The sequence below is a fragment of the Cynocephalus volans genome, chromosome 8, assembly GCF_027409185.1.
Source record: "Cynocephalus volans isolate mCynVol1 chromosome 8, mCynVol1.pri, whole genome shotgun sequence".
NCBI lineage: Eukaryota > Metazoa > Chordata > Mammalia > Dermoptera > Cynocephalidae > Cynocephalus > Cynocephalus volans.
This window is the reverse complement of record NC_084467.1, coordinates 67,345,874-67,372,723: the sequence shown is the minus strand read 5'-3', so window position 1 is coordinate 67,372,723 and position 26,850 is coordinate 67,345,874. Positions and strand designations below refer to the sequence as shown.

The 26,850-nt window shown below is 33.3% G+C and overlaps 1 protein-coding gene across 10 annotated transcripts in view; it reads left to right on the top strand.

Annotated features, from left to right (window-relative positions):
- ZZZ3 (zinc finger ZZ-type containing 3) overlaps positions 1-26,850 on the top strand; it is a 134,599-nt gene that overhangs the window by 87,670 nt on the left and 20,079 nt on the right. For 9 of the 10 annotated variants that reach the window (XR_010024187.1, XR_010024186.1, XM_063104606.1 and 6 more), the window contains 8 exons: positions 12,140-12,278; positions 15,310-15,457; positions 15,542-15,657; positions 16,357-16,428; positions 17,752-17,853; positions 18,514-18,609; positions 20,946-21,098; positions 26,622-26,756. Coding sequence is in view for 8 of the 10 variants with exons in the window: in XM_063104606.1 (XP_062960676.1) it covers positions 12,140-12,278; positions 15,310-15,457; positions 15,542-15,657; positions 16,357-16,428; positions 17,752-17,853; positions 18,514-18,609; positions 20,946-21,098; positions 26,622-26,756 (961 nt within the window). In the remaining 2 variants the exon portion in view is untranslated. The remainder of the gene's footprint in view (positions 1-12,139; positions 12,279-15,309; positions 15,458-15,541; positions 15,658-16,356; positions 16,429-17,751; positions 17,854-18,513; positions 18,610-20,945; positions 21,099-26,621; positions 26,757-26,850) is intronic. The other variant, XM_063104607.1, reaches the window with a different exon arrangement.

The following is a 26,850-nucleotide window of genomic DNA, read 5'->3' as shown; positions in this document are numbered from 1 at the left end:
CTTTTGCTATTCCAAGATAAAACAATAGTGGCTTTAAGGAGGGTTGAGAAATTGTTATGTATTTATTTGTGTTTGTTATTTGTTTACTTAAAAATAGACTTTTTAAGAAGAATGATTTTAGATTTACAGCAAAATCTAGAACATATTACAGAGTTTTCGTCTATACCCAGTTTCCCCTATTATTAATATCTTACATTAATGTGGTACATTTGTTATAATTAATGAGCCAACATTAGTACATTATTTATTAACTAAAGATCATGCTTTATTGATTTCTTAGTTTTTACCTAATGTCCTTTGTTGTAGAATCCCTTCAAGGAAACCACATTACATTTAGTTTTCATGTGTTTCCTTCGACTTCTCTTGGCTGAGGCAGTTTCTCAGACTTTCCTTGTTGATGACCTGGACAGTTCTGATGGGTACAGATACCTCTCTCTTGAAATTTGTTTGATGTTTTCCTTATGATTAGACTGGGGTTATGAGTTTTGGGGAGGAAGACCATGGAGGTAAAATGCCATTTTTATTACCTCATACCAAGGGTGCATGTACCAATTAGATTTATCACTGTTGATGTTGACCTTGATCACCTGACTGAGGTAGTGTTTGTCACGTTTCTACACTGTGAAGTTCCTTTTTTTCCCCTCTGCCTTTCCATACTGTATTCTTTGGAAGGAAGTCACTATGCACAGCCCACACTTAAGGAGTGGGTAGTTATGTTCTCCATCCTTGAGGGAGAGTATCTACATAAATTATTTGGAATCCTTTTGCACGGGAGACTTTTTCTCTTTTCACTTATTTATTTACTCAGTCATTTATTTATGTCAGTATGTTCTCATAGTTATTTACTTTATACTTTGGATTATCATGCAGTACTACTTTATTGTTGCTTAAATTGTTCCAGCTTTGGCTGCTGGCAACTTTTATATTGGCTCCCGTGTCCCTTCAACACACTCCCATCAAGGTGGTGTCTTGTTGATTTTTTTTTTTTTTTTTTTTGCTTTTGTTTGTTGTTTTGAGCACTTTGTGACTTTCTGGTGCTACAGAATACCCCAGGCTCATTTTATATATTTCCTGTCTTAGTCCTAGAATCAGGCAAGAATCCCAGTGTCCTTTATTGAAGAATAGTATTAGAAACCAAGATTTGAGTGCTAAATGTGCTTATTGCTACTAGGAGTTGTTGCTTTTATTGTCTTAGCTGACAGAGCAAGAAAATGTGTATGTGTACTAACCCATAAATATACACATATCTATATTTCTGTAGGTAGTAATTATCTGTATATGTCCTTCAGAATGGTTATTATAGTGGGACATACAGAGAGTGTGCTAGGTAAGCATTTGAATAGGTTCATACAAGTTCAAGCTAATACTTGTTTTTTGAGCAGTCACTTCACACTTTTACCTCATATTGAACTTATGATCAGGTGGGAGGACCACAATTTTTATTTGCCTGTCAAGGCCTGTTCATGCCATCCTATGTGCATTTGGTTGTTTTGTAGTTCAATACCAGATTTTCTGTTTATGTGGTTAAGCTTCATCTTGTTGGTGTTAGCCTAGTATTTTAGCTTGCCTGTTATTTTTTAATCCTCATTTTTTTAATCTATGGTATTTGCTATCTTTCTTAGCTTCCTGTCATACATGAATATGGTAAGTTTGCCTTTTGTATGTCCATCTGTTTATCTAAGTTTCAAGTGTTGAAAAGGATCAAGGCTATATGTTCTAATAGCATATCTAAGGAATTTTCAAGATGTCATACATACAATTACAATAATGTTCTGAAATAGTTGTTTACTGAAAAGTCATGCATCTATATAACTATTCAGCTCATATTTTCTTTTGTGGTTTTTATTTATTTTTATCTTTATGAGCACCTTCTATGGTTCTTGAACTGTACTATGCTATGGAACATGGGATTAAAGAAGGAGAAAAATGACTTTCCTTTCAAGAACCACACAATATAGTAAATGAAATAAGACATTCATTTTAGAAACTAGAAAGAGAGGTGTACCTAAAAATTCCTGCCTTCAGGAAGTACACTAGTGACTTAGGGAAGAGCCAGTTCCTTCATAACTCACAGCCATCATATTCCTGGTAATTTCCTTTTCGAAGTAACCTCTGTGAGAGAAAAGCTATTAACATGTCATGAGTAGACATAATGAAGTAGGGGGAACTTTTCCCTCAGATCTTTTTAAATACCTTTCTCTCTGAGGGCAGTTACTTGGCGTACTTCTACCTATGGGCAGAGCTGATATCTGTATGAAGAAAACAGAGATTAATGCTGTATTTATGTATATAATATAAACTGAATTCATTTACAATTCAGGAAGTATATGTAGTAATGAGTGACCAGAGTGGAACAAGTATCTTACAATCCTAGAATTTTTCACTTAGAAAAAAGCTTTTTTTAAAATTTATTTATTTTTTTGTTTTTCCTTTTATGTGTGTGTGTGACCAGTAAGGGGATTGCAACCCTTGGCGTGGTGTCGTCTGCACCGCGCTCAGCTAGTGAGCACACTGGCCATCCCCATATAGGATCTGAACCCATGGCGGCCCAGCGCCGCACTCTCCCGAGTGAGCCATGGGGTCGGCCCAGAAAAAAGCTTTTGTAGTCACCTATCTGGTACATTCTTTTCATTTTAAAGCTGAGGAAGCTGAGGCCCAAGGTTTAATGTTGCTTGGTATAGTTGCTGATAGAGCTGAGATTTGAAGCGGGACTCTTACGTGAATCTTAAAGTTCTAAAAGAGTAGAAATGATCTCTCTGTAACATTTTCTTCCTAGAAATCTTCTTTTCCATTTAAAAAAAATTTGTACAGTATTTCATGCATGTGAGAGTAATGAAATCTTTAGATACAGGTATAGAATAATAAAAAGAAATCAGACATTCTGTAATTATTTAACCACTATCCAGGTTAAGAAATAAAATACTGATAACACTTCAGAAGTCTTCTGTGAATAATTCCTCAGTTATACCTTCTTTTCTCTTCTCAGAGGTAACCACTGTCTTACTTTTGAGAAAATCATTATTTGCTGTTTTAAAAGTTTTAACTACCTATGTTTATATTTCTAAACAATAAAGTTTAGTTTTGCCTGCTTTTGAACAATATTACCTGTACTCTTTTGTGAAGCATTATGATAATCATCTGTGTTGGTGTAAATAGTTGTAATTTGTCCATTTTCATTGCTATATAGTATTCCGTCATATCCCTATATCATAGTTTAATCATTCTGATTAGGTGGACATTTAGGTGGTTCATGGTTTGGGGTTATTATTATAAATAATGCTACTATGAACATATGTCTCCTGACGTGTATATTCAAGAGTTTCCTGAGATTACATACCTAGATATAGGTATAGGATGTCTGACTCTTGAGTTATGTGCATCTTCGGCCTTACTAGTTAATTTTCTTTTTTCTTTTTTTTTTTAAATTAAAAATATCTTAACATTTACATGTACGTATTTGTGAGGTATAGTATGTTGTTTGAACCAATGCATATACTGTGCAATGATTCACTTATGGTAGATAGCATAGTTTTGTACCCATTAGTCCACCACTTCTCCTCCCTGCCCCCTGCCTCTGGTAACCATTATTCTTACTCCACTTCTGTGAGAACCATTGTTTTTTTTTTTTTTTTTTTTTTCAGTTTCCACCTATGAGTGATATACGGTATTTGTCTTATTGTGCCTCACTTACTTCACTTAATATGATGGTTTCCAGTTCTATCCATGTTGCTGCAAATGATTAAGATATAAATATATATTTTGTATCAGAGCAGTATTCCATCATGTATATATGTCACAGTTATTTTAATCCATTGGTGGACATTTAGGCTGATTCTGTCTCTTGGCTATTGTGAATAGTGCTATGATGAAGATGGGAGTGCAGGTGTCTTTTTGATATATTGATTTCCTTTGGATATATACCCAGTAGTGGGATAGTTGGGTCATTACTAGTTAATTATAAACTGTGATATTCTAGTCCACTCTGAGAGGGCTGTTTACTTCCTGTTCACCCTTTCTGAGGTGTAGCCCTTCAGGATCTTACCCCAAAGCATGGGCTGGTTTCCCAGGGCCTCTGCCCTTGATAGGCCCTATACGCTAACTTTGATCTTCTATGGTTTTAAGCTGTCAAAAGCACCACTGCTCAGCCTCTTAGTCTCCTCCTCTGGATCAGTAAATTGTTCCAGGGCAAAAGTGCCCCCAATATATGTTTTATCTTTCTGGTTTCTATCTTCTCATGGATCTTGACCTGGTAATACCTCACAATTTTGTTAACTCTTTTGTGTTTTTAAGAATTTCAAAGCATTTTTTTTCCAGCTTTTTACTGGTTTTCTTCAATGAAGCATTTGTTCCTGAATTTGTCTTGTCTGTATTTTCTGGAAGTAGAAATTTGTCCTCACTGAGCTTTTAGTTTTGATTATTATATTTTTAAAATGTTTATTTGCTTCCTTTTCAAAGCTGCATACTCAGTTTTTGTAGTTTTCTATTCCCTATAGGTATTTTCAAGCTCATCTTTTATTCTTATTCTTTGTGTCTTTTTTTCTCATATGGTTCATAATTTTTTAATGTGAGCTGTTCACTTCTTTGGAAAATTATTTATGGGTTATCTTTGAGGCCTAGGATGAAGATGTATTCCTCCAGAGAGGATTGCATTCGTTTCTGTGGGTATCTCGGTGAAGGGGTTGGGTGGGAATTGGAGGGGGTTGGGTACTCAGTCCAGGACCACTGCTTTAGGCTATAGTCACGGCTTGAGTTTTTTGGGCCACCTAGGTAGTATGATTTTGAGCAGTAGATACATATTATTTCCTCAGACCCAAGGCAATGTTCCTTGGGGATAAGAGTGAGGGATAGGGTTCCATATTGATGGAGAGAGGGTCTCTTATGAGACTACCTCTCTTAGTAGCTTTATCTTCTGTTCCCTGGCCAAATAAAGTCCAGGAAATTGAGCTCAAACTTGCGTAGTTCAGTACTTTGGCCTGTTAATAAAACCTTAGTATCTTGCTAGTTCTTCTATACTTTTAAAATTAACAGGTACATGGTTTTTTTCTTTGCTCACATTTTAAATTAAGGATTTTAGGGGTTTTTTGTTTTGTTTTGTTTTTAATTTTGGCAGCTGGCTGGTACAGGTATCGAACTGTTGATCTTATTATCAGCACTATACTCTAACCAACTGAGCTAACTGGCCTTCCCTCTAGGTTTTAGTTATTTTTAATGCAGGATTGATCTTTATACCTGGAAGACATATTATTGGAAGCTAAGGTATTAGTTTCTGTCTTAACACAGAATGTCATAAGAGGCTTTGTGATCATTCTCTAATGACTTTTGGATTTTCATCAAAAGCGAGTGGGAGATTATTTGTGAGTTTTTGAACTTGCAGTTCCCGTAGAATCTTTCAGCCCTTTGTGAAGGAAGATAAAGTATCGTATTATATAGCTCCTGTTCCACCAAATAGGTACTTTTAAATTGTGTGTTCTGCTTACATAAAAATAATTTCTGTGAAATCATGTGTATATCTAATGAGCTCATTATTTTGCAGAAAGATACACCAAACTTGATTGAAATGATGGGGTAGTTAGAGGAAATTGAGGCAGTTACTCCCAATTGTTTTTTGTTTGTTTGTTTGTTTTTTGACCGGTAAGGGGATCGTAACCCTCAGCATGGTGTGGTCTGCACCACGCTCAGCCAGTGAGTGCACTGGCCATCCCTGTATAGGATCCGAACCCGCAGCCTTGGCGCTACCAGTGCCGCACTCTCCCCAGTGAGCCACAGGGTCGGCCCACTCCCAATTGTTTTAAATTGGTAAATTGCTATGTTGGCTAGAATTTATTTTTAAAATGGCCTGATTGTTATTCTTGAGTACCAATTTACTTTGCATACTTTTGTCCTATTGAGAATAAAATCTTGCACTTCTTTCTTATTTCCTACTGCTAACCATGTACTTGAACACTTGTACATGCACACATATGAAAACATTATTAAACTCACCTAATTACAAGTTTTTCCTTTTCCTTTTTCCCCCTACAGTTTATACTTAAATAAGTTTATTCTTATGTCACCTTACTTTCTCTGGTTGTTTTCAGTGTGTTAGGCTTAGTTTGTTCATAAAGTAATGAATCAAGCTGCCTTTTTCTACTAGCAAAGTATAATGAAGCATTCTTTATTCCTCAGTTTTTATTTAGGAAAATTATAAAATGTAGAAAAGTTAAAATAATATGACAAGCATCTGTATATCTTTTACCTAAATTCATCAGTTGTTAACAATTTAACATATTGTAACGTTTGCTCTCTCCCTTTTCCTTTATCCTCCTTACCATCTGGTATAATATACTTTTCTTTTTGCGGGATCATTAAAATGTAGGTCTTAGACTTGTCACTCTTATATTTCGGTATATATCTCCTAAAAACAACTCTTATTAGGGATAATGCATAACCTTAAACACCATTATTATACCCCAGCAATTTAACATTGGTAAAATAAAATTATATAATCCACAATCTATATTTACATTTTTCTATTTATCCACCAAAATATCTTTAACAACCATTTTTCCTCTGTGGCATCTAATCAAAGATTATGCATTACACTTGCTTGTCATGTCTCTGTATCCTTTAATCTCGAGCAGGACTTGGCAAACTTTTTCTTAAAGGGCCAGATACCTGCAGTAAATATTTTAGGCTTTGTGAATAATGTGGTTTCTATTGCAACTACTCCACTTTGTCATTGCATCTAGAAAGCAGCCATAGCCATTATGTAAACAAATGAGTATGGCTATGTTCCAATAAAACTTTATTTATAAAAAAGGCAAGCCATAGGTTGTAAATTCCTGAGCTAGAATAGCTTCCCATCTTTTTTGTCTTTAATGATACTCTTTAATAACTATTTTGAAGAATCAGGACAATTTTTTGGCAGGATGTTCCCAATCTGGATTTTAAAAAATGTTTCCTCATTAGTTTTTTTAAGATTACAAATGCCCATATAATCTTAAGGTTGTTTCCACAATAGAAATGGAAGTCTGTTTCTTTGAAAAAGATTTTGGTGCAGTTGACAAAATGTTCCCTTTCTGTTTTATCTCTGTCTTTGTCTGACTGTCTTTCTCTTTCTCTCTCCCTCTTTCCCTCCCTCCCTCTACTGATTACTGTGTATGTAAATATTACTGGCTAGAATTGAACAATAAAATTAACTTCCAGATTGCTAATTCCTTGGAATTCTCTTTCAGACATCAGGATTTCTACATATATATATACTCTTTCATATAAATGTTTTCATATTCAGACATGAATAAAGAATTCAGGAGGAATTGGGTACTGAAAGGTAGTGAAAATAACTTAGACTTGAAGGGTATTTATGTTTTAGCAAAATATAATTTTATAATATAAAATTAAAATTGTCTTCATTTTATATTGAAGACATGAAATGAAAGTAAAATTAACAATTTTTTGCCACAGGTGAGCTCACTGTTCTTAGAATTGTGTAAGATTCTGTGTTAGAAATAGATAAATAATTTCGATAGATTTAATACAAAGCTGTTCTTGTGGGAAAGCTATAGCTAGCATCCGTGCAAAAGTGTGTGTTATTTTTTTTAGTTATTCAATTCTCTTGCCTGGTTCATTGAGTAGTAAAAGTGAAAGTAGTATGCTTTGTTTACTGGAATTAAAGTTTCAGGATTTTTAGTGCTTGAATTACCTCTACATATTTTTATGAACATCTGTGGTGTTTTTGTGCTATCCTACCATCTTTTATTAGTTCTGAGTGAGGCAAAGTTTTTCTTCATATTTTGCCTTTATTACAATTTGCTCCTGGTTTGACACACAGTAACCCATAAAATGGGTCTATTTCCTTTTTCACATAGCAGTTTCTTAAATAAAGATGGAAGTATTATTATTTTGGAGGTTTTCATTTTTTGGCTAAATATTCTCAGAATTTTTAACCATTCTTTATACCACAGCTCCACCATAAATAGCTGGTATGATCTTGGCAAGTTACTTACTTACTCTATGCTTTGGTTTCCTTATCTTTAAAATAAGGATAATGATAACTGTCTCATTAGTTATTTTGAGGATTGAAGTATTACACTTAAACTGCAACAGTGTTTGACACATAGTACACATTCAGTAAATGTTAGACACCACTGTTATTTCTTATCACATGGTTTCTTATCTATCTTATCTGTTCATGAATATATTTCTCTTTCTCAAAGCAGAGCTGAATGCAGTTGCAGGTGTGATCTCACCAGCCCAGGAGGAGTACAATGGTCGCTTCTCTTGTTGATTTAGACCAAAGTTGGAGGGGTTTTTTTGTTTTTATAAAAAATTTATTGTGGAGAATTTTAAAAATTCAAAAAGGTATAGAACTAGTATGCTGGAACCTCTTATACCCATCCTCCATCCCCAATAGCATGCCTTATCTTGTCCAGTTCACACTCCCATCTAGTTACTTTTCTTCCTCTCTGTTGTAATTTTAGCTTCCCTATTATACCTAAGCTCCATGCCTGATTTATCTTGGTAATTACTAAAGCTTTTAGGATAGTGCCTTGTTTTTTAAAAAATAATTGTTGATTTAGACAACAAATGAATCTTGCTTTGGATTCATGCCTGGATCAGCTTTTGTAGTTTGCTTTTGAAGATGGGGTAGGTGGGTGTGTGGGATTGAAAATAAATTTGTCCATATCATACTGTTTTTTTTAGATGTCACGCCAGTTTTTTTTTTTTTTTTATGATTCCTTCCATATTTGTGCAGAGACATATATGTGGTAATCTTACTGGTAAAATCTCTGAGAACTCTAGGAGATAGTTTAAATTTTCTGGGATAGAAGAGTTGAACTCACTATTTTCTTATAGTCTTTTCAATATTCTGGGCTTTAAGTCTTTACCAATGTTTGTCCTAGGCAAACATCTGATAATCATTTTGTTTTAAGTTAAGAGAATACAATAGGAGTTGAAGAGCTATACTTTTGTTGTAATCTTTTTGGAATTGCTTTTTTTTAAGTCAGATTTATTGTGGAATAATTTACATATAATAAAATTGTTATAATTTATTAGCTTTAAATAGAGGCCTTTGTTCCCAGTGTCTGTTTACACCAAACACAACAAAGGACAGCTGCCTTTGTGACTGACTGTAGCACTTTTTTCAAGCTTTAGCTCATTTTTTCATAACTTTATTCTTACTTGTGCCTTATTAATTGCTACTATGCCTACAGCAGTTTGCTGAAAGTTTAATAGACCCACAGTTGTTTTTAAAGTTATTTTGAACTGTGCAACTCCTTCTTAAAACAGGGATAAAGACACTGTGACAAGTCTTTGGTTATATTCGGCTAGTGGGATAGGAGTTCTGGAAGTGAAGTATGGCAGTTAAGAGTGTTGTAGTGTATTCTCTGATAGCTTCTAGTACTTAGTTTATTATTATCACCCTGAGATTGAGCCTGTGTGAATCTGCCTAGTAGAAAGAGCCAGCAGAGGCAGGGTTTGTACATTCCATACGCCTCAAAGCAAGTGGAGGCTTAGTGAAAGTAACTCTGTAATTATCTGAAAGTGACATAGTACAGCCCTAGTTTTTCCATTCAGAACTCTAAATTTAACTGAGATATTTCTAGTTTGAGAGGAGTCTAACCCTTCAGAGTTAGCAGTTTTACTTTAATTATTAAACATTTCATCAGTGATAGTTAACAACTTGAGAACGAGAATAAGATATGTTTAAGGCAAGGGGCTGAGAAAGTGTTCTGATAGAGAACATCATGTTGAAATTTAGTGGCTGTGAACCTCAAAATTAACATTGTTTCACCTTTGATATTTCTGTCAGTTTGCTGATTTTGGAACTTAAACAATACTTTTTGATTGCACAGAACATCTGTCCATTCATTCATTCAGAAAATATTTATTGAGCATCTGTATGCTGAGAAGTGAGCTGCACACTGGCTAAACAAAACAGTGAACAAAACAGATGTATTTGCCATTATGGAGTTTATTTGAAGCTATAAAGAAAAATTGCACTTTGCTAATACTTTAAGGACATAACCACTTATTTTAAAGTGAACTTGGAGTGACTTTTTTAAAAAAATTCTTTTTACAAAGTGTATTTGAGCATTCGGGGTTTTGGAGTTAACGTCTTTCCATATGCATGTTTATATGTAAAATTAGACATTAGTCAGAGTAGCAGGACAATTTGAACAGTCAGGGGGTGAATGAATGAATGAATGAGTACTAGGGGACTTCAAAAAGTTTGTGGAAAAATGGAATTAAAAGATAAAAATAAAAAATATAAACTTTATTTCTCAATGTACGCTCCATCAATTTCAAGATACTTTTGTAAGCAGTGATACCAGCTATTTAGTTCCTCCCTAAAGAACTGTGGGTCCTGGGAATTTAGCCATGTTGTCAATGCAGTCTTTTTTACATTATTAACTGAAGAAAAATGGGTGAAACTCACAAAATTGCCTTTGTTTGATGAGAAGAATGAATAGGAGCATTGTTGTGGTGGAGAAGGACTCTCTGGTGAAGCTTTCTCAGGTGTATTTCTGCTGAAGCTTTGGCTAACTTTCTGAAAACACTCTCATCATAAGCAGTTGTTATTGTTCTTTGGCCCTCCAGAAAGTGAACAGGCAAAATGCCTGGAGTATCCTAAAAGTTTGTTGCTATGACCTTTGCTCTTGGTTGGTCTGCTTTTGCTTTAACTGGACCACTTCCACTTCTTGGTAACCATTGCTTTGATTGTGCTTTGTCTTCAGAATCATACTGGTAAAGCCATTTCATCTCCTGTTACAGTTCTTTGAAGAAATGCTTCAGGATCTTGATCCCCCTTATTTAAAATTTTCATTGAAAGCTCTGCCTTTGTATGTAGCTGATCTAAGCACAATAGTTTTGGCACCCATTGAGCAGAAGATTCGCTCAACTTTAATTCTCAGTCAGAATTGTGTAAGCTGAACCAATTAAAATGTCTGATGTTGGCTGTTGTTTCTGCCGTTAATTGTTGGTTCTCTTCAATTAGGGCATGAGCAAGATTAATTTTTTTCTAACAAATTGATGTAGATGATCTGCCACTACGGGCTTCATCTTCAGTGTTGTCTTGTCCCTTCTTAAAGTGAGTTATCCATTTGTAAACTGCTGATTTTGGCGGGGTGGGCATTGTCCCCATAGTCTTTTCATAAAGCATTAGTGATTTTACCATTCTCCTACCCAAGCTTCACCATAAATTTGATGTTTGTCCTTGCTTCAATTTTAGCAGAATTCATGTTGCTCTGATAGGGTCTCTTTTCAAACTGATATCTTATGCTTCTTAGTGCCTCAAACTGGAACCTGTTCAGACACAATATAACAAGTTAGTCCAAGTTTATTTTGGTACAAATGTTTTTTAAAAAATTTTGAAATCTATGTATAGGTTTTTCATAATATGTGTTTTCCATGAACCTTTTGAAGACCCTTCATATATATATTGTAGGGAGATTTCAGGATAATGACAAATAGTAGATTTGTGTAGGTAGAACAAGTATGTTATCTGTGCTAAAGAGACCCTTGCAGGCAAAGTAAAAATGTTTTTTTGGACTTTCTTCTCCATAAATGATCAATACTTAAGAATAGAACTTTTGTCTTTATCTTAAATGCTGAGGAAAAATATAACAGATTATTTGATGGAAAAGTAAATCTCTAAAATAGGGAGGGGGAGGTGTATAATACAAAATGGAAATGAGAACCTTGAGATATAAGGTCATGTCTGTATTATGTGACAGTGTCCTTTGACTCTGGGCAAGAAAATGCACCTCAGATGACTTATTTCAACAGAGCACAACAGAGCAGCTCAATTTGGTGTTCCCTCCTAGTGCAAAAATTTTATGATTTTAATTTTTTTTTTATTTAGCAGTTTCTTAATGACTTTGTTGATGCTTTCTTATTTTCTGTACTTGTTCAGGTTCGAGAATTAAAGACTTAAAATGGGGGAAGAAGGCTTTGCTTTCTCTAACTGATATTTTCTGACTAGGTACTTCGTAACTCGGGAAGACCTCATTTATTCCCAGTAATATGTTTTACTAAACTCTTTCAGGTAACTTTTAAAAGACTGTGTGACTTAATAGTAGATCATGGCTTGAACTCAGTTTTTATTTATTGTTGTTACTAGGAAATTTTAGTGAGATATTTTTCTTTGTCTCTGTAGTTATCAGAGACTGTTACAGACAATTGCTGTTCTCGAGGCTCAGCGTTCTCAAGCAGTCCAAGACCTGGAAAGTTTAGGCAGACACCAGAAAGAAGCTCTAAAAAATCCCATTGGATTTGTGGAAAAACTCCAGAAGAAGGTATACATTGAGTACATTTTAAGATTTATTTGCTAATAACCTAAGATAATTTGGTTTATTCTTTTTAAGTGGGTATATGCTTTTTAAAATTTTAAATTTTTTTCACTTCTATAATTGACCATACTACTGAAGGCAGGGTACTACCTTCCTCTGCCCCCGCAAAGCACATGATGAAATATACCCAAATGAAAATAGCTAGGAGCTTTTATTAGATATTTGTATAGGAACTTTTGTCCTATTCCTTAGCTATTTTTCCTAACTTTTCCTGTTACCTTCCCCATTTTAGAGTATTTTCTCTCTTCTGCATTCAAGACTTCAGGATTAGTAAAGCTAAAAGAAAAAAATACTTCAGGATTCATTAACTGTTCTTGTTTTGGGTTACTTTTGCACATCTACATATTGAGAGAGGAAAACAATGGTGATAAAAACAAAAAATGTATTTTAAATGTCTTTAAGGTTATGATAGCCAAGTCTGTGAGCAAGAAGTATAAGTTTTACTTAATTTTGAAATGCATTTTTATTTTTTAGTGTGAAAGTTACTCATAATTTTCTGTTTTCCTTAAAACAGGACTTTCATGTTTAACAATCATTTAAAAGTGAAACAAGTTCTTAAAATAATTTTCTTGGTATATAAATATGGAGATGATCTAGATGTGCTTTTGTGTTATGATAAGTGTTTCGAATTAGGGACCCACTATTGCTCAATAAACTTGAGAGGCATAATATTAATCAGCATGTGTGAAAAGATTAAAACTGAGAAACTATGATAGAAAATCCTCATCTTCGTCTTCAAAAAAAAAAAAAACAAAAACAAAACGAGGCTGGCTGTTGGCTCAGTTGGTTAGAGCACCTGGTGCTAATAACACCAAGGTCAAGGGTTCAGATCCCCTTACTGGCCAGCTACAACAGTAAACAAAAAACAAGCAAAAAAATGAAATTAAAAAAATCTTATCTTGTATAATATGACAGGTTTAGTCTCATTCTGAGTTACCTGTTTTTAATGAGTTGCAAAAGTAGTCTACAAGGTGTTGGGGGAGTAGCCTTGGAGACTTTATTTCATTAGATGTATATTTGGATTTTTCTAGCTTTATTATTTAGTTGACAAACATTCCTTTGTCTCTGCTTTCAGAAAACATTGAATATCATAACAGATATAGAATCTGTATATTGATTTGTTAAAACTTGTAAGGTTTTTAGAACCCTATTGTATCTTCTTTGTTGAAATGGGGCCCCCTTAAGTGCTTATTAATTTACACTGCTGTTATTAAACAATTTGCTAGTGCAAAAAGATAAGGTACTTATAATGCTTATTTACAGTGGATGCAACCAAAACACATGGTATTAGAAAAGTAAATGTTAATAAAAATTAATAAACTTTAGTCTCATTTTTGTTCCCTGCTATGGAAAAAGATGTAGTTAGGCATAAATACTAGATTTGCATGTAGTTGGTTATTTGCTGGTTCTTCATTTTCAGATTTAGTTTAGAACTGAATTTCTTTTCACTTTATTTCAGAAATAAAGATGTGATATTGGCCATCCTAAGAGTTTTTAATAAAAATGTACAGAATTGTATTAAATCCAGGTACTTTAATAACCATGAAAGACATAGGTTCCTTGGAAAGACATTTTTCTACTAGATTTAATTTAGAAGTTTGATGCTTCTGTTTTTCTCTCTTAACTCATGTATACTAATTGCCTATTTTTTTTTAGGTTACCATATTAATTAAGTTGTTGACATATGATCTGTTTGTTTTAGTGAATATCTAAAAATTCCCAATTGAAATGAGTGAAACTTGTGATATATATTGGTATATAGAATGCAGGGAACATTTATGGCTTATTAGTTTTACTTCATATTGCCACCATGATTTTAAAAGACACCATCTTCTAATTCTGTAAAAGTTGAGCCTTAAAATAATATATAGTATTATGATGATGATGCTGTAACAGGTTGTAAGCAAAATAAATATTAAGAATTCCGTGTCACAAAGTGGATTTTGCTTGCCAGTTTTATAGTTTATGACTTGATTTTTTCCCATCCTATTATGGAAAATTTTAAACAATGTGGAAAAGTTTGAAGTATTGTATAATTAACTCACATATATCAACCGCCTAGATTCTACAATTAACATTTTACTGTATTTGCTTTATCATTTGTGTATCAGTCCTTCTATACATCATTTCATCTTATTTCAAGATGGATGGAATTTGATCATTTCAAAGTTGCAGATACATGTACTGTGCACCAAAACACTTCAGCATGCATATACTTAACTAAAATTCTTTTTAAACTTTGTTTCTTTTTAAAGGTGAAATTTGTCTACAGTGAAATTAACAGATCCTAATTGTACCATTCTATGGGTTCTGACAAATGCATACACCTATCTAACCTAAATCCCTATTAAAAATATACATTATATATATTATATATGTTATATATATATTATATATATTACATGTAATATAATATATAATGACCTGGTTTTACTAATTATGACAACTAATGAATTCTCTAAGGGTTTCAGATGAATTAAAGGTGTTGATTTGATTCTCGACATATAATTTTTGTAAATGTGATAAAGGCTTATAGATTGAAAATAATTCACTGTTTTATGAATAAGTCACAAACATGGGAGTATATTTAAAATGAATTCTGTGTGTTGAGTCTTGTTTATTGCAATCAAATACGTTTCATATGCTGTTCTTAGAGATAATAAAGTTTTTGCTTTGGTATTTATGTTTAAAGTGTAATGGATAGAACAGTATGTCTGTATAGTTCAGATTTAGAACTCTAAAAGTAGTACTTATGTTTTATGAAATTCATTTTCTATTATTTCTTATCATAGCATTTACTGTTTAGACTGTATTATTAATTAACTTTATTGCCTATTGGATTCAAACAGTGAATAGAAATGCCCAGTTGACTACTTGGGTTTGGAATCGTCTGGAAATTTGACTATAGATGGTTATTTTTTAAATTAAATTTAGACTGTCACTTTGTTTTTGTTTGTTTGCTTTTTGTTTTCCCCAGGCCGATATAGGGCTTCCATATCCACAGAGAGTTGTTCAGTTGCCTGAGATTGTATGGGACCAATATACTCATAGCCTTGGGAACTTTGAAAGAGAATTTAAAAATCGTAAAAGACATACCAGGAGAGTTAAGCTAGTTTTTGATAAAGGTAAGAAATCATATGTTAAGAATTTACGTAGAAGTATCTGGCAGTGTCTTGCTTTAATAATTCTATACATGGTCTTGTTTTTAGTAGGTTTACCTGCTAGACCAAAAAGTCCTTTGGATCCTAAGAAGGATGGAGAGTCCCTTTCATACTCTATGTTGCCTTTGAGTGACGGTCCAGAGGGCTCAAACAGTCGTCCTCAGGTAAGCAGAATGAATATTGCAGTAGGAAAATTTGAGTTATAAACAAAGCATTTTAACATTTTGCTCATTTTTGATCTTAAAATTAAAGCAGTCTTTCACTGGAAGATAACAGGGACATGAACTTTGAAGTTAAGAGAAACCTGGGTTGGAATCCCAGTTTACTAGTGCTGTGGAACTTTGGACATAATTTATGTTAAAGTCTCCAAGCTCCAGTTTTTATTAATTATATAAGATGTAATTAATATTGCCTATGTTGTAGGGTTGTTGTGAAGATTAAATTGTTAGTACATGTAATGTGTCTAGTACAATGTCTGCCACATAGTATTTATTCTTAAAATAATAGTTCTTTATGTGTAGTGGAATATGACCAGGATGTGAGTCCTGCCCTTGTCACTATTAGTTAGATGAACCTCAGTCGACATGTTACTTTTCCATTCTGCATCCCTATTTCCTTACTTTAAAATGAAATTACTGTTGTTTGTATCACAGGATTGCTAGGAGTATAAAACCAAATGAAATAAAAGAATGTGAAAGCATTTTGTAGACAGTCAACAGTAATGTATACATATACATTAAAAAACAAATTTACTGAAATATTTTGAAATCCATAAAAAGGTTCACAATTTATCTGTTATTTGGTTACATCAAAAGGTAGTCTTTGTTATTTTCCATTTGACAAAAGCCTTGTTTTAAATACAGATGATAAGAGGACGCCTGTGTGATGATACCAAACCTGAAACATTTAACCAATTGTGGACTGTCGAAGAACAGGTAGTAGATATTTCTAAATTGTGTAGGTTAAAAAAAAAAGTAAACTTTTAATATTAGAGTCAGTATTAGAGGTCAAGAGAATATAAGAACTCCTGTTTGGGGATAATTTTTAAAGAAGGAACCTGGGTTTTGGGAGGGAGATAGAAATGGATGGAAGAAAGTAGATATTTTTGGAATGCAGTTTTGGGAGAGAGAAAAATTTGACACCAAGAAAAGCCAAGCCTCAAAGTGCATTCTTATTTTTGTTGTGGAGGGAAAGTGATGAAGCTGGGTCAGCATGTTCTGTTACATTTTGGCATATAGCTAGGATGGTGGGTGAAGTTTGAGACACATATTTGTCTCACACGGGGATTAACCCCACAGCTATAAGAAATTCAGCTGTTTATAAAAAGTTTGAGGAAACTTTTATTTCAAACATCCAAATTATTCTTCCTCTTTAGGACTGTGGGAGAATTTAGGAAATAGAATTTAGGAGAAATTCAGTAATTTAAATCGAATACTTACTTTTTAAAACTTGTTTGGTGTAGGAAAATAATATAATGGTCTTAGTATCTCTTGAATGCTTAATAAGGACCGACCCCGTGGCGCACTCGGGAGAGAGCGGCGCTGGGAGCGCGGCAGCGCTCCTGCCGGGGGTTCGGATCCTATATAGGGATGGCCAGGGCGCTCACTGGCTGAGTGCGGTGCGGCTGGTCACGAAAAAGACACACACACACACACACACACACACACACACACAAAAAGTGTACCAGTTATGTACTCTTCGGTGAGACTGTGCTAATAGATTTGTGATATTGCCCTAATAATCCCTGGTTATCTTTCTATAAATGTATCTTGCAGTTTTGTTTTTCACATTGTCAGAATATTAAAATTAAATGTTTGAATATAGAACCACACAAACAAGGGGAAAGCCTCCTTTAATATTCTAAATCCAAATGAATTTACATGTTTTTGTCAAAAGTATAGGGGAGAGCCTGACATATTCTAGCAAGAAAAGATGGTCAGTGGAAATCACTAAGATGTGTAAAATACCAATGCACTTATTTATTATGTTTTCTTGTTCATTCTTTTTACTTAAGTGAGTAGAAAACCTTTGTAAGTTCTTTCATAGGTTTATTGTCTCATGTTATTTTCCCTGTGAAGTCTTAAGTTCCTAACTAGAAATCTTTCCTACCATGATGAGTGTTTCTAGTAACATAACCCCCCAAATTGGGGAAAGAGTATTATTATGCTTTAAAATGGAATGTAAATGTATTTATTTAGAAATTCAGTAATTTAAGTCAAATACTTATTTTTTAAAATTCGTTCTTGGGTTTGGTGTAGAAAAAGCTTGAGCAGCTACTCTTGAAATACCCTCCTGAAGAAGTAGAATCTCGACGCTGGCAAAAGATAGCAGATGAACTGGGCAACAGGACAGCAAAACAGGTAATTAAGGAGATGGCTGCAGGTTGTTGGCCTGTTTTTGGCAGTTTTTTAATGAAGGATAATGCGGCTGACTTTAGCAGATCTGCCATACTATTTTCAGCTACAGAATGCTGTAGTATATGATGGTTTTAAAAATTTATTAGTATTGTATATTTTTTTGTTGGTTTCAAAAATAACTTGAGATAATTCTGCTTTGAATCATTACAAAATATTAAAAAATAAAAACATAACAGACTTAGTATCTCTTGAATGCTTAATAAGTGTACCAGTTATGTACTTTTTGGTGAGACTGTGCTAATAGATTTGTGACATTGCACTAATATTCCCTGGTTATCTTTCTGAAAATGTATCTTGTAGTTTCCTTTTTCACATTGCCATTCATATTAATAGATGTGTTTTTATGCTACAAGCATGAATGTTTACACGTTGAAAATATGTTTAGCTTTGGAATCAAACACATTCAAATTTATTCAAGTGATTTTTTTTGTCTAGATTTTAAAATATAAGTGTATTGGTGGCAATTTAAAGTTATTTCTAGATTTATAATAAATTTTAAATTGTTAGCATTCATTAGATACACATGTACGCTTTTGTTTTTAAAAGCTACTCAGGTAATACACGTCGTCTTATTATGTTAAAAGGCTTGTCATGTTTCCTTAGGTTGCTAGCCGAGTACAGAAGTATTTCATAAAGTTAACTAAAGCTGGCATTCCAGTCCCAGGCAGAACACCAAACTTATATATATACTCCAAAAAGGTAAAAAGAAAATAGATGAAAGTGAACCTTAGATTAAATTTATTAAAGTCAGAATTGTTATGTAAAAATGTACATATTTGTCAGAATAGAGTTGTTTATTTTTAAAATTCTGTTCATTCTAAGCATTTCATTATATTGGGCATAAATTCAGGGTAGGATTTCATTATTGCTACTCAGTCAAATATAGTGAGCTTTAATGATTATTTTCTTGGAAGTAATGTGAGTGAATACTACTTGAAAAATTTTAGATTGAATATCAGAAAGGCCTTTGTGAATTCAAAGTTTTTAGGATATTTGACTTTTTAGTAATACAGTCAATTTCTGTTTTGTAGATATGCTACATAAATCCAAGAATAGAAATGTTTGTTAAGGTACAGTCATCCCTCAGTATCTTCCAGGGATTGGTTCCAGGACCTCCTGTGGATACCAGAATCTGTGGATGCTCAAGTCCCTAATATAAAATGGCATAGTAGTTACATATGACTTATACACTTCATCCTGTAACTTGAAATCATTCCTAGGTCACTTATAATATCCGATACAATGTGAATGCTATGTGTAAATAGTAGTTATACTATATTGTTTATAGAATAATGACAAGAAAAAAAAAAGCCTGTACATGTTCAGTATAGACAAATTTTTTTTTGAGTAATTTCCAACCATGGTGGGTTGAATCTGTGGATGCAGAACCCTCAGATATGGAGGGTCAACTGTATTTTATTTAAACCTCACTACAATTCTAGAAGTGTAAGTAGTAGTATCACTTTCACTGTACTACTAATAATATTAACAGCTAGCTGTTAATCTCACTATTGAGAGTCCTGGGCCAGGTACTGTTCTACAAATTTTTTATAGATAAGTGAATTGGGACTTTAAGGTATGTTGAGTAAATTGTCTAGTCCCATAGCTAGTAAGTCTGGGAACCTTTGATTTTCTTATCCTGATGGCAAGCCTTTTCTACTATTCTCTGCTGCTTTTAACAGTGAAAAAGCTACTGTCTCTTCTCTACACATAGTGCTGCATTAAATTGTAGCCAGTTTTTTGTTACAGTTGCAAAAAGTAAAGGCATCTAATTGACCTTCTTTCATTTCTTTAATAAATTATCGTGGTACATCACCTTCTCCACCATAGCATCCTTCATGTAATGAGAAGCTAAGAGTAAATCTAAAACTGTTACCTTTCCTTATTGACTATTTTATATAATTTTACATTAAGAATACTGTCCATACAGTTCCATGTTTTACAAGTTTTTAAATTCATTTTTATGAAGTTTTGGAAGCTTGTTTTAGTTTGTGAATCATTTTCTATATTTTGGACTTTTTCCCCAAAATATAGCATTACTTAGATATATGGAATCCATCCTACAATTTTGAGTTGTTGGAACCTTGATAACCAATGTTCAGTCTAACAGTTCTAATTTTCATGGTTAATTTCCAAGCTAACTTTATAGGTATATCATGCACCTTATGTTTTCACTGCTAAGACTGGATAATAACAAAAGGAATACTGGAGAAACCTAAATGTGTTTCTTCCTTTGGGTGTACTATATTTAAAGTTAATAAACATTTTGGCTATGGAGATCTTGCATAGCTATAGTCACAACAATTCCTTGCCATGGTTAGAGTTTAAATTTTGAAACAGGTGAAATGATGTTTCTCCATGTAGCTGAGATTATTCTTTGTGGCTATGGTATTGATCAAGAGAGGCAGTATGCATAGTAGTTGAGGGCTTTGGCACCACACAGGCCTTGTAATCCTGGTTCTACCACTGTCTAACTTCAACACATTGAACAAGAAGCTTAAACTTCCTGTGCTTCAGTTTTTTAAATTAGAGCTGATAATAACTACTTAATAGGAATGTTGTGAGGATTAAATGACATGGGCATAGAGTAAGCAACCAATCAATGTTAGGTAATTATTTTCAGACGTTCATTGTGTTATGGAAATTTTTCTTTTACTGGATAGTTTTATGTCTGGCTTCCTCCTCTCTGATCTTCTATAACATGACTGTAAGAGGTATTCAGTGCAGCCAGCATTTGAATGCCAAGAGTGTGGTTAATGCTGGGGATACAAATATCAGTTAGATACTGAGCATGGGGTCCATTGTATTGTTGTTGGGCTATTTTCCCTACATTTTTGTGGGATTTTTTTGTTTTTTAATGTAAGGCTAGTTGTGCTTTAAAAATCCAGATAATGTATAAAAAGCAGTGACATAAGAGTATGCTAAAGAAGTGAAATCCTTCTGATATGCTTGCTGGAAATGACATTTATATTTTTATATTTTTCATTTTAAACAATTTTCCACTGTCCCAATTAAAAATTTGTTTTCTCACTTAGTCTTCAACAAGCAGACGACAGCACCCCCTTAATAAGCATCTCTTTAAACCTTCCACTTTCATGACTTCACATGAACCACCAGTGTATATGGATGAAGATGATGACCGATCCTGTTTTCACAACCACATGAACACTGCTATTGAAGAGGCATCAGTAAGTTATCTATTTAGTTATTGTATAGACCCAGGTATAGAATGAGAATACCAGGATTTTCTAATTATTTCTACTCTTCAGAGAATGCATGTTTGTTCTCTTTTAATTAACAGGTCAAATTTATAGTTTTTTTAATAATGTGCTTTAAATTATTTTTCTAAATAAAATTTCAAACATATACAAAATAGAGGGAATAGTATAATGATCTCACATATGTCCATCACCGAACTTCAACAGTTATCACCTTGTGGCAGTCTTGTTTTCCTATACTTCCTACCCACCCTGACTTCACCCTGGATTATTTTGGAGCTAGTCCCAGACATTATACAGTATCATTATTATGTTTATAGTAAAAATGTACTTTTTTATACAGGTTGAATATCCCTTCTCTAAAATGCTTGGGACCAGAAATATTTCAGATTTTGGAATATTCGAAGATTACATACAGGTCGAGCATCCCTAATTTGAAAATCCAAAATCTAAAATGCTTCAATGAGTATTTTCTTTAAGTGTTATGTTGGTGCTCAAAAAGTTTTGGATTTTGGAGCATTTGGGATTTCAGATTTTCAGATTAGGGTTATTCAACTCATATGAAATAATACAGTGTTCACATTTCTCCATTTTATAATTTTTTTTTCTAATTTGTTTGTTAGAATCCAGATCCACATATAGCCCATTAATTGCAGTAGGTTCATTCTCTCTTTCCTTTTTGTCCTCTCACATCCTTTTTTTTTGAAGAACTGGGGTCATTTGTCCTGTGGTTTATCACAGGGTGGATTTTATTGATTGCATTTCCTTCATGTCATTTAACCTATTCCTTTGTTCCCTGAATTTCCTATAAGATGATAATATGTCTAGAGAATTGATCACTCAGATGTATTTGTTTATTTGTTAGAGTGGGTGGGTCTACTTCATGTGTGCTTTCATCAGTCTGGTTGTCTCTCTTTTTTCAACATAGCAGCTACTGATCATTGCCTAGATCCATGAATTCATTAGATGTTACAAAACAGTGATATTTATCATTTCTTTTTCATTTATTTTGTTGAATATTTTATAAAGTAAACCCCCCTAATCAACTATTTAGTTTCTCTAAGTTACATATAGAAAAGTCAGGATTAACTACTTGATTCTCCCTTTATTTTCTTGTTTTTAAAGTAATGAGTTTATCCTCTCATATCCTCCAAAGATGACCAATGGGGTTTTTTAAATTTTTGTATTCTTATGAACTATGGTACTTAAATATATTTTTTGTGTTTTAATTCATTGATGTTATTGTCTTTGTTAGTGTTCAGGTTTGTCCCACCTTTGATCTGTTGTAGCCTATACACATTAGCTTCTGAGTTCTTTTTATGAGACTCTAGTAGTGTTTTGACAAGTAAAATCCAGCCTTATCTTGTATATTTCCTGCCTCAGACCTAGAGTCAGTCCTGCTTTTTTTTTATTGGGAAGTGGTATTTAGAGACTACACCCTGTTTCTAGGCCAATTTAGTGGCTAGAGCTGGGAAATATGGTATATTTTTGGTTAAGGGTGAAAGACATCATAATCAGAGTTCATATTTTTATTTCAAATTCAACTTAAGGACTATACAGTTTTTACTTACTCTCATTGATCTTAAATACGTATGTTCTTTCTCCCACAGTGAAAATCCCAGTTCTCAGTGACATCAACATAATACTCACTTTCATTATCTCACACTGCTCACAGAAGTATCAGAATATATTAATACCAACACCACCACCAACAATATGATTATTGAAATTGAAAACAATTTTTGTTTTCAGTTATTTTGTTTAGCATATATCCCACTGGAAGTAAAAATTAGGTTTTTAATTCTCTTGGATTAATTCTTCTCAGTGTTGTCGCCAGTTGGATGCTATTTTGGTTAATTAATTTCATTTTACTTTTCATTCATAGGGATTCCTTTTTATTATTGTTAATACTTTTTATTATTTTACTATTCCTGAAACTCCATTTCCTTAGTACTTAACGTGATTCTGATTCCTTTCTTAAAGGGCATAAAGATTGTCTTATATCTTTCTTAATATTTGATTATATCTTTCTTAATATTTGATTATATATAATTGGAAAAGGAGATTTTAATGAAGTCAGCAAATACCAGTATGTCCCTTTACTCTGTTTCTAGATTAATGAAATACTGATTAGGTACTTTGGTATCAAATTATGTTAATAACTGTATTCTTTTTTCCCCCCTTTTCAACTTGTTTTTTGAAAAATGGCTAATATCTGCTGTGCCTTAAGATATGGCATTAGTGTATAATTTTATACTTTGTGATTATTAGAATTATTCATTTGAGAAATATCTATTTAAACTTACTATATTTCAAGCTCTGCTAGGGGTTAAGTACATAGTGAACAAAATATGTATGCTCTTTGTGCTCATAAATCTTAGTCTGTACGAAGAGATAAATGTGTAATCACATCAGTAACTTACAAATTTTAAAAAAGTTCTTCAAAGGAAAAATAGGTGCTATCATAATCATTTAAGATTAATTTCATTTGGGAGTTTAAGGGGAAGACCTGAGAAAGTGACAGTGAAGGTGGCACTTGAAGGATGAATAAAAATTAGCCAGATGAGGAGTGATGATGGGGTATTTAAAAGAAGTACATTTTGACAGAGTTGGCAAAATATAATATTGTGCACTGAATTTGATTTAACCTTTTTATATTAATTTTATTTATTTTTAAATGCGCACTGTTCAAATCATTATAATTACTTGAAAATAGCTATTCAGTGTGTATATTTATGAAGCCTTTAGTGGTAAAGTTTATAGATTTCATTTTCTCTTTTCAAAAAAACAGTAGCTAGAGAGATTATACGTATATAATTTACTCTGTAGTTTCAAAATCTGTCTGTCATTTTAGCCCCATTTGAAATTAGTCTCCTTTAAGTAATTTTAAAATGATTATGACTAGGAAATCTATTTATGGGTGAATGAGGTTCTTATAAAAATTTTTATTATTAATTATGGTAAAATACACATAACAAAATTTACTGTCTTAACCATTTTTAAGTATATTCAGTTCATTCAGTTCATTCTCCATAACTATCTTTATCTTATAAAACTGAAACTCTTTACCTATTAAACAGCATTTCCCCCTTCCCTCCTCCCTCCAGCTGCAGACAGCCACCGTTCTATTTTCTGTCTCTCTAAATTTGACTACTCGAGGTACCTCATATGAGTGGAAGCTTACGTTATCTGTCCTTTTGTGACTGGCTTATTTCCATTAGCATAATGTCCTATATCCTTCAGGTTCATCTCTTTCTTAGCATGTACCACAATTTCTTTTTAAGACTGAATAATTCCACTGTATGTATATACCAGATTTTGTTTATCTTTTCACCTGTTGATGGATACTTGGCTATTGTGAGTAATGCTTCTATGAACATGGGTGTACAAATGTCTGTTTGAGTCCCTGATTTTGGTTCTTTTGAGTATACACCCCATAATGGAATTGCTGGATGTAATGGTAATTCTGTGTTTACTTTTTTGAGGAAGTGCCATATTGTTTTCCATAGTGGCTGTACCATTTTACATTCTTACCAACAATGCCAAGGGGTCACATCCTTGCCAACATTTACTTTCTGTTTTGTTTTACTGGATGTGAGGTGATTTAATGACTTTTCTTAATCTTAGCCTTGTTGACCAAATTTAGTAATATCCTTAGATTTAAAATGCAAATTAAAAAATTTAGAAGTGTTTATACTCTTTGCATTTGCTTAAAATATCTGAATTTAGTCAATTTCATTGTAAAATTTCTTACTATAATATTTAAATATTTAGGTCACATCCTATTTATTAGGGTATATACCATTACTTTTGCTCTGTTTCTTAGTGGTGACTTAGGAAGGTAATAACTATCATTTAATAATTGCAGTTGACAAGAATTAGATAGTGGAAGATAAGATAGGTTGAATATAAAATTGTAAGGAATCTTTTATTAAGCTGAGGACTTTGGACTTCATGCTGTAGATGCTCAGGAAGCCATTGGGAGATTTTAAGTCATGGTGGGGCAGAGGAGGGAGTGGGTACTAGAGGACCAATTTGAGAGAGATTTTAGAAAGTATTAAGGAATGACAGAATTTGTTGAATTAGATATGAGAGTGAAAAATTAAGTATAACTTTTCGAATTCTGCCTTGGGCTGCTAAGCGTGTCAGACAAATCTGGGTTCAAATCACCCAACTCTGCAACTAATTAACTATATGACCTTGGACAAGTGTTATATTTTCTATAAGCATCAATTTCCTTGATGTAAAATGAACCTAGTAGTTAATAATACCTGACATGTTAGGAGGAATGGGAGGGGAAAGGGTTGTATGATCCAGGATTGGGAACTGATGGAACAGGAGGGTCAGTGAATTGGGGATGCTTTTAGGAAATTGGTGACCATGGGATCAATCATTAGGAGCAAAGGAAAGGACATGGGTCTTGAGTTGCAGAGCACGAACAAATAGGGAGAATAGAAAGCAGAACAGTGGTTAAAAATTTCAGTGAGGTTAAAAAAAGCAAGTTATTTAGGGTGCGAGCATGAGAGAAGTGGAAGGAAATAACATTGTAGGTGGGAAATCTAAATTTAATATTTAGAAGGCAGAATACGTCTAGTTGAAGGCAAGGTCCATGGTATGGTTACTGGAGTGGGAGACTGAGAACGAACGGAGATGAATGTCATTGTAGTAGAACTGGTCTGAGAATGGAGGCTAGAAATAGGGAATTGGGCATCTGTGAGAATTTGCAGTTGCCCAGGGTGATGAATAGTATTCAGAGAAATTTTAAATAGGTTTTGCATGTTAGCACTTTGAGTATAAAATTGCTAGTCAATTGTGGGTGGAGTTGTAAACATATATTTAAAAGTTTAGAATCATATATGGACTTTATATCTTGAAGGTCAGCTTTTTAAGGGCCACTTCAAATTAATATATTTATATAGTTTTTACTGTTCATTTATTTTACAGTCTGTTCTAAATAGTCATCCTTTTAACTCAGTTCATCTCCTTGAGTAAGAGAGAAATGTAGTCCTTTGATCATTGGGAGTATAGAGCAGAAAACAAGAGCAGAGATTGGTTTGCTAATCATGTTTAAGAAAATGTCATGTTTATAGGAGCAAGCATAAAAATCTGTTAGGCCGGAGAAGAGGAACTTCCTGCACATCAGAGAGAAATATATTATAAGGAGTCTCTCAAATAACCAGGAGTGTGTAGAGAGTGGGGTGGGTTTGCATTAGTATATGACTGAGGTAGGAGTCATGCCATGTTCCCCCTTATTCCTGCATTATGAGGTAGTCTACTACAGTTCAGTATTACTGTTGCATCAAAAAGTTCTCCAAAAGTATTAGCGTAAAATATGCTGATAGCAGCTCTAATTTTCTGAGTCCTAAAAGATGAGTTATCTTAAAAGTGAAAAATATCTTGTCATTAGAAAAATATTCTGTATCAATATTTCCTACCCTTAGTTTATTTTAATTATCAAACTAACATTATTTTGTGTTGTGTTCTTTTCAATAGGATGAAGAAAGTATTCCTATAATTTATAGGAATTTACCTGAATATAAAGAACTCTTACAGTTTAAAAAGTTAAAGAAGCAGAAACTTCAGCAAATGCAAGCTGAAAGTGGATTTGTACAACATGTGGGCTTCAAGGTAAATTCTACTTAATCTTACTATTCATTTAATTTTTGAAAGGATGAGAAGAGTTACTTTAAGGTGGTTCCTGGAATGGTCAGCTCCACTTTAG